Source organism: Elephantulus edwardii, unplaced genomic scaffold (assembly GCF_000299155.1).
Source record: "Elephantulus edwardii isolate Elephantulus edwardi_28Jun2011 unplaced genomic scaffold, EleEdw1.0 scaffold00052, whole genome shotgun sequence".
In the NCBI taxonomy this organism is placed as follows: Eukaryota; Metazoa; Chordata; class Mammalia; order Macroscelidea; family Macroscelididae; genus Elephantulus; species Elephantulus edwardii.
In genome coordinates, this window is record NW_006399802.1 from 6,239,708 (window position 1) to 6,248,660 (window position 8,953).

At 38.3% G+C, this 8,953-nt stretch overlaps 1 protein-coding gene across 1 annotated transcript in view; it reads right to left on the bottom strand.

Moving 5' to 3' along the window:
• The window catches only part of ERP44 (endoplasmic reticulum protein 44), a 100,969-nt gene that overhangs the window by 48,179 nt on the left and 43,837 nt on the right, over nt 1–8,953 (bottom strand). Inside the window, exons 2-3 of the mRNA XM_006886878.1 lie at nt 4,051–4,123; nt 2,039–2,078 (exon numbers count right to left, since the gene is read on the bottom strand). Coding sequence (XP_006886940.1) covers nt 2,039–2,078; nt 4,051–4,123 — 113 coding nt within the window. The remainder of the gene's footprint in view (nt 1–2,038; nt 2,079–4,050; nt 4,124–8,953) is intronic.

Here is an 8,953-nt window from a genome sequence, read left to right on the forward strand (position 1 = left end):
ACAACGGAGAAAGTGGATGAGTTTGGATGTGTTCCTTCAGCATCGTCTACCTGGCATGCACAAATGTATGGGGTTGCTAGCTTGATAAAATATACCATAAATGAAAGACTGTATTTAAAAAAGTCCATGTATGAAACACAATGTATATGAATTAATACAAATATTCATTTAAAAAATCCTTGAAAGTTTTAATGAGGTAAAGTTCGTCAGTGATCCATGCAAGCAGAAGAAATACTATAACTAAAAATCTAATGAAGAAAAATTACAGAAAACTGTAAGAATGGAAAGAAGTTCAGTACAATTGGAGCAGAATGTGAGTAGAGAGAACAAGAAATAATGAGATACAGGGTAGCCTTAATTGGGAACCAGGCCATCTGAGACTTCTAGGCCAAGGAAAGGGACTTGACCTTTTTTTTTTTCTTTAAAAATTTTTTTTGTGTGTACCATCAAATCAGATCTGACTGGTACAGGAGGAGACTGTCCCTCCTTCTCCAGCAGAGCATCTGGTGGATTTGAACCGTATACCTCTGGGATTGCAGTGCAGCTTCTTGCCACTAGGTCACCAGAGGGACTTGACTTTTAATCTAGAGGTAACAAAACTGTTTCTGAGTTTAAAGAAGGGATGTAAAGTAATATGATTTGCACTTAGAAAAAAATCACTCTGGCTTACATTCTAGAAAACAGATTTGAGGTCTATAAAACCAGACAGACAAAATAAATTGAGACTACTGCAAGAATCTAGGGACACTGTAGATTCAACTGCTGCTAGAAGCAGAGTTGGTGGTGGTGGTGAGTATTACTAAGTTAGAACCAACCCACAGCAGACTCTCTAGCACATTTTCAGAAGCAGTAAACTAACAGGAGATTACCCATTTTTCTCCTATGGAACAGTTGGTGGATTCAAACCATGTACCTTTGTGTTGGTCCAGTTACTTACTAAGCTACCAGATGTTGACAGGAGAGGCTATACCTTGGAAAGGGATATTATGTTGACAGGAAAGGCTATACCTTGGAAAGGGATATTATGTTGACAGGAAAGGCTATACCTTGGAAAGAGATATTATGTTGACAGGAGAGGCTACACCTTGGAAAGGGATATTATGCTTGGAAAGGTAGAGGGTCAGTGAAAGAGAGGAAGACCCCTATTGAGATGCACTGACATGGTGACTACAGCAATGGGCTCGTGTCAGAGATGAGGATGGCACAAGACAGTACAGGATTCAGATATATTGTTCACAGGGTTGCTATGAGTCATAATCAACTCGACAGTACCTAACAACAACAAGCCACTAGTCCTCCCTTGAAACAAAGTTGTTGTTGTTGTTTACTGTTGAGTCAGAATCAACCCAGAGCTGACCCTCCAGTGGGTTTTTAGAGACAGTAAATTGCCCATCCTCCCCAGTAGAGCAGCTAATAAATTAACTGGGTACCTTTGGGATTGCAGTGCAGCTTCTTACGACTAGGCCAGTGGCAGCTAATAGGTGATATACCTCAAAGGGTTTAAAAAGGTTCAAATGGTCCAGGAATGGAGAATATATCTCCATGATATATTTACTGAGCACCTCCAGAGCAAGTCTTTCCTTCAGAAGCTAGGAAAATTAAGTAATTCGTTATATTGGTCCTCAAAGTTTCCTTGTTAGGACATGAACAAATAAAACAAAAAGCACAATACAATAAGCAAAAAAGGGGGTATTACATGAACAAAGAAGACAGAATTTGATTCAATCAAGGGATGGAGTGAAGGCTCTCCAGAAGCAGGAGAGAAGTAAACTGAACAATGTCAATAGTATTTTTCCTTCTCAACTTGCCACATGCACATCTTTACTTCCTTAGTCAAGAAAAATACTTCTTAACTGATTTTCTCTGTGAAATATGTCCTATGAGCGTATCGGTTTATATTAGAAAAAGGATTACCCACCCAAGCCATTAGAACAAGGAAAAACTCATCTCCAGCAAATTAAAAAAAACAAAAAAAAACCCCAACACAACCAACGATCTTAAATGATATAAGAACAAAAGTACAAAGGTTATTACTTACCAGTCTGCATAAAAATTTACTAAAGCAACATCAGCTCTGTCTGAAATTGAAAAACAAAACCAAACAGCCAAAGTTACTTGTGATTGTAATTCTGATGTAACTAAAGTTAAGGTTTTTGTTATAGTCTTTTTCTACTATAAGGGCCCACTCAAATAAACAGTAACAATTAGGTTAGCTCTCACTCAGAAAGCCTAGTCCATATAGTATAATGGACTGTATAGCATGCTCCATTTTAGACTATTACTGCATATTAAAAGAATATAAGCAAATGAGAAATCAAACTGAGATAAGAAAAGTAAGTCATTCAACAACTTACTTATAAAAATTGTAATGACAAACATTCAAAACTATAATATGATTTTGGAATATCTGGATTATAATGCCTTGATTTATTTTCTTATCTTTCATTTCTGTGAATAAATCTATAAGTAATATGCGATTTCACATAAGTTGTTGTTCTTACGTACGGTAGAGTACAACTCACAGCAACCCCATGAACAACAGATCTGAACCCTGTCCTATCCTGTGCCATCTTCATCATCTGACACACTTGAGCCCACTGCTGCAGTTACTGGGTCAATCCATCTTGTTGAAGGTCTTCACATGAAAGAGTTGTATAATTAATGCACTTTAACATCTCCTTGTCCCTCCTTATTGCACCAAGTAATCTATAGTCCTGCAGAGATGCATCATTTTCTGGCTCTTATTCATTTTCTTCTCTGTTGCAAAACTAACTTACTGTATCATTGGCATATTAGGATAGGAAGGCATGAGAAAGACGGAGCTCTATTACATTTGCCTAAACCTACATCACAGAAACTTAGATAAACTCCTGAAATACTCACCAAAATAAAACAAAATGATATTCTAGAAGTTGGAGAATAAAAGTAGTGAGAATGGTACGGGAGTTCCAATTCTCCTCTTCCTTTCTTACTTTTTATCCACTTGCTTAGTCACGCTAAAGCAGTGGCTCAAAAGTGTGGTCCCTGGATCAGAAGCATCAGCATCACCTAGGAACTTATAGAAATGCAAAATTTGGGATGGGGCCTAGCAATACACTTAGCAACTAGGGACAGGGCCTAGCAATACGGTGCTCTACAGGTAATTCTGATGCACGCTAATGTATATAAAAAACCACTGCTGTCATTTTTTTAACATTTAATACCAATTCCAGGAACACGGAAAAATATAATGCCCAGAAAATGTGGTAACTCCTTTACTGATATTATTTAGGTTTTATTATGTTAAATTAAAAGAGTAAAATGAAGTGCTTTATAAAGAAAAATGCATGCACATCGCTTTTTTTTCTATCAACCATGTCTTCATCTTCACTCTATTTTATAAACCAGAAAGTCCCTGCCCTACTTTTATTTACAACCCCATTTTCAACAAATAAACCATTCAGTAGAACACATTGAATTTACTGACTAAATGACAATAAAAGATTAGAGTGGGTGATGTTGTTGTTGTTGTTATGTGCCGTCGAGTCGACTCATAGCGACCCTATGCACAACAGCCCTAAACCCTGCTCTATCCTGCGCCAACCACACTGCCTCTGACACACCCATTCCGATTACCCCAGTCACCGAATCAATCCATCTCATAGAGGGTCTTCCCCTCCTGCGCTGTCCCTCCACCCTCCCAAGCATGATGTCCCTCTCCAAGGACCCGTATAGACTAAATAAAAATTCAAAACTATGTCCCAATATCAGTAAATACCTCTATTGTACAGTGTTAACTTCTGGTTTATAACTTTAGCAAAAATACTTTATTAAGAAAGGTTGTAGATATAAGGTAAAGAAAGAAAATTAGCTTCAACAATGATAAATTTAGTTATTTTCACAATAAACATGTACATTTGAAAACTAGAAGTACTTTTTCCTTTTAGTCAGCCATTGAATTAATAAAATGTCAACATTTCAACTATTTTAGGTAACTAAGATTTTATTAATTTTGGGTAAATATATCATATAGCATACTTTATAAATACGTAAGAATACTGAGATACTTACTTAAAATTTCATCTATATTTTCTGTATCAAGACTTGTTATTTCAGTTGTTACAGGAGCAAAAACCCAAGTTACCTGAAATTAAAAAAAGGTGAAATATAACTGTTCTCACAACAGAAAAATAGCAAAATATTTAGTGAAAAAAGATAAAATTATGAGTAAAGCTAGTTTACACTTATACTTCAAATGAGACTTATAATCACTATGGGGTTTATTTTGTTGCATCGTATAGGGTTGCTATGAGTAACACCTACCTTGAAGACAAGGAGTTTGAAGGGTTTTGTTTACTAGGTACTTAGGAAAGGAGCTCTGGGGGCCTAGTGGGTAAACTGCACAACCAATCCAAAGACAGGTGGTTCAAATCCACCAGTTGATATACAGGAGAAAGATAAGCAATTTGCTTTCATGCAATTTATGCCCTGTGAAAACCTGCTGGAGGGTCAGCTAGGAGTTGATTCTAACTCAACAGCAATGAGTAGAGTTGAGTTGGGGCACCTGAGAGCCCTGTGACCTCATCCATATCCACTGGTGGTTCTACGGGAGAAAGGTGGGAAATCTTTTCTCATGTGATTTACAGCCTTGGAAACCCAATGGAGAGTCAGCTAAGAGTCAGTTCTGACTCGGTCTTTTTTTCCCTTAAATGCAATTTAATTTTGTCCCGGTTTACATTTTTGTTTGTATATACTGTTTTTCACACTGCACCTTTCCCATTTCCTTGTGCAAGCCTTTGATTACCTCCCTGCCCATCCTCACTGCTCTGCTCCTACCCTCACCCCCTTGATCCTCATATATGTTGTCCTAGTTATATTTCTTTCTACAATAATGGTCTTATACAGTATTTGTCCTTATGGGACTGAGTTAGTTCCCTTAGCATAATACTTTCCAGTCCCTCCCAAGTTTGTTGTTGTTGTTATGTGCCGTCGAGTCATTTGCGACTCATAGCGACCCTATGCACAACAGCCCTAAACCCTGCTCTATCCTGCGCCAACCGCACTGCCTCTGACACGCCCATCCTGATTACCCCAGTCACCGAATCAATCCATCTCATAGAGGGTCTTCCCCTCCTGCGCTGTCCCTCCACCCTCCCAAGCATGATGTCCCTCTCTAAGGACCCGTCCCTCCTGGCAACATGTCCAAAGTATGTCAGATGAAGCCCCAGAATCCTTGCCTCCAAGGAGTAGCTTGGTTTAATCCTCTCCAAGATGAATCTGTTTGTTTTCCTGGCAGTCCATGGTACATTCAGTACTCTTCTCCAGCACCATAGCTCAAAGGCATCAACTCTCCTTCTGTCCTCCCTAGTCATTGTCCAACTCTCTGATGCATAACAAGCGATTGCAAAGACCATGGCCTGTATCAGACACCGTTGCTCCTGAGTACTTTAGAGAGGTCCCTAACAGCAGACTTTCCCATCGCGATACGCTTTTTGATTTCCTGACTGCTGGTGCCAAGAGTGTTGACTGTGTTAGGCAGTGATTTTCAGAATGATTACTCTTTGAGAAGTGTTTACTGGCATGCTCTGCCTTAAGCATCTCTCAAACGAATGGAGAATATGAGGAGGAAAGAGATAGGTGAGAAATGCTACACACTTAGAGGTATGACGATAATCTTCAGTTGTATGATCCAAGGGAGCTATTTTTTAAAGAAGGAACAACTTCCCATAAAAACATAGAAGTATATTCTAGATCAAAAGGCTCTTTACCTTGATACATTTACACATGCTAGATAACAACACTTGAGTCACTGCTTGACCTGACTGTATTAAAGGCAGAGATTGTCTACAAGACACTACATCAGCGAACATGCAATGAGCAGGACTGTTATTCAGATAACAGCTGCTTCTTAACAGGACCTGACACAAGAAAACGGTCTCTGACCCAATAATCCTTCCAAGCTGCAGGCTATATACAGGAGGCATTTTCCTATCATCACAACCATTTCTGTTAATAAGCAGGATAAAGAGGAAGACAAATTGTTTAGCTCAATGGTTATCAAGCTCCACTAGTCTGAGAAATTGTTTCTTTTCTTGTCAGCCCTGGGCAGAGACAGGATTGTCCTGGGGAAATAGCTTTATGTGCTAAATGTTATAGTACTTAAATAAACAGAAGGAAATCAAAGCAAAGGAGAATCACTCATTTTAAAAAATTTACATTTTAATAAATTTAAAGGAAATTTAAAAAATTATTTAAAAGTGAAAAGAAAGAATAAAAACTTAGAAATCTTTAACCGGTCATATGATGGCATATGATGATGAAGCATCTCATTACTGTCAAGTCAGAATCGACTCATAGCTCACTGCGTTTCTTAGGCTGTGCATCAAAGGGGAGGAGACTGCCAGACCTCCTCCTGAGCTGGGAGATTGCCTGTCGTCTCCTTGCTAGCATGGCCTTTGGGTGAGCAGTGCAATTCTCTATAGACTAGGTCACCGGAGCTCTCTAATGATGGAGTACAAGCATATGTAAATAAATAAACTTGGGGTTTTTTTTATAAATTGGTTGTTCTCTTCAGATCATTAGCTCATTTTCTTGTTGAGGAAAGCTGAAGAGAGATAGGTATCTCCAAAGATCCCTGAACTCATCAATTCTTTCAACAAGCCTTCACTATACCAACAAGTAAACATTTCAGTCTGGAGCATGTCTAGTGATATTTTTATGAAAATGACTTGAGTGAAAAGGTATTTCACCTAAATTATTTAAAAAAAAAAGTTAAAGGCTGGCTTTAAATGATGGGCATTCTCCTCCTGTACAATTACTGTCCCTGAAAACCCACCAGAGGGTCAGCTATGGGTCTATTCCAACTCTATAATACACAACAACAGCAGCAGTACCTTAGTCAGCTAATAATTTCTTTCACTAGAGGGTTTTTTAAAAATTGGGATATATCTGGGAATGAAAAAATTTATTTTCTCTCCTGTACTTTCTAGGAGTGTCAAAACCGGCTAGTGATCTTTTTTTTTTTTTTTTTAAATTTCCATTGCTTTAGAAGTCACTCAGCAATCAGGTACCTACGTCCCACAACCTTTCTGCTCCCTTCTCTTTGCATTACATGGCTTTCCAGAACTGGCACATCCTCTTCAGCACTGCATTATCAATCTGTCAAGGGTTAAGGTCACAGATCCCTCTTTCATGAACCTCTGACTAACTTTCTAGGTAGAAAATGAATTTTCTTTCTTAATAGTCTGACCCACTCCATGGGATACAAATGCAAAAAGGGGCAAGTAAAGAAGAATTAATGAGAAATTAAAATTCTCTCTAAATTAGACTTCAAATTGAAACAAAATATAGACAGTCAAGGTTGATTGCATGATAAAATAAAGCATTTTAAAAGCAGAAGTCCTGGTGGTACAGCCACTCATTGTACCAAAAAGTTCATGGTTAAACCCCATTCAGTACCTTGGAAAACATGCAAAGCATTCTGCTTCCAAAAAGCATACAGTTCTATTTCAAGGTATCTATCCAAAAGACTTGAAAGCAGGGACTCAAACAGACACTTTCATATCAATGTTCACTGTGATATTATTCAAAATAGCCAAAAGGTAATAACAGCCCAGACATCGATCAACAGATGGACAGGAAAATATTTTCAAAGCTAATAATATAAAAATCTAATTATTTAGCTTGGTATTTGTTGTTGTTCAGAGGTTCTCAAGTCGACTACAATTCACGGGTATTCTATGAGTGATAGATCTGAGCTCTGGCCTAACCTGCGCCATCCTCATAATCTCTCCTGTGATGTTCAGTATCCTTCAAAACTAGCCCACACTTGCTGTTCTCAAGTATTATCTTCCTATTCCTCATCTGTAGTCGATATGCCAGCTTACTCATTGTGGCTGAGTTGTAAATAAAATCATAACTGACCCTCCACTGGGCTTCCAAGCATGCAGATACTATGCGAGGAGACTGCTCATCTTTCTCTCTGGGGGCCACAGGTGGATTTGAACAACAGAGGCTTGGCCTTTAGGTTAGCAATGCAACTCGCTACAGACTATGCCTCCAGAGCTCCCTTTAGGCCAGCTGACTAGCTAATCATGCATTTTAGTTAGCCACACACAGCAGCTTCCTTGAGGTAATCTTCATTTATGTCTGTTGCCCTAGAGTCCTATTAATTCATTCTTCAAAGAATCCAAGTTTGGGCAGTTATTGATATTTGGTCACCTTATCTATAACTGATGCTTAACAACTAGCACAATGTGTTCCAACTACTTCATAAATCCCAAATCATTAATAAGCACACATTGTCCTTGCACATAACATAAGGTAAGAGTAGTAAACACCAAGTGAGAGTGAACAGTGTGAAGAATGATAGACTAAGACAAGAATGCTGAGCTAATTCACTGAGTGAAAACGCTAGGCTCTCAGCAAGGGAAAATTAACTTAGGAAAATTGCCATAAGGTCCTTGAAGTGTCACTCATAACTGTGAGACCTCTGAGGGCTCAGAAATTGATGGCTGGATTCATTTTTATTATGTAAAATAGCAGAAGAGCCAAAAGCAATATAATCAAAAGTGCTTTATAAAATAAAAAGAATAGTAGATGTTTGGAAGGGGGGCAGTCACTCATATCTAGTCTAAATTCTGCTGTTGTAAGTGCAAGAAAGCCAAGGGGTTTACAGAACCTGAATTCCTAGAAAATGTGTTTTTTTTCTCCTGCATCCATACTTTGCTCAGTTTCCTGCGTAGAAAAATATCTAGTTTCCAAGTCCCAATTAAAAAATTACCTTTTCTATGTAGTTCCCTTGAGGGTCCCAGACTATAACGATTCATTTCTCCTCCAAACTTCCAGAGCATTTTCAGTAGAGTGCATTAGGACATTATTCCTCACACTGGGTACTTGTGCTGCTGTCTTAACTCCTCTAGTCTATCACGAGTACTTTGACAATAGAGATAATAACTTATTTATGTGGGACTGT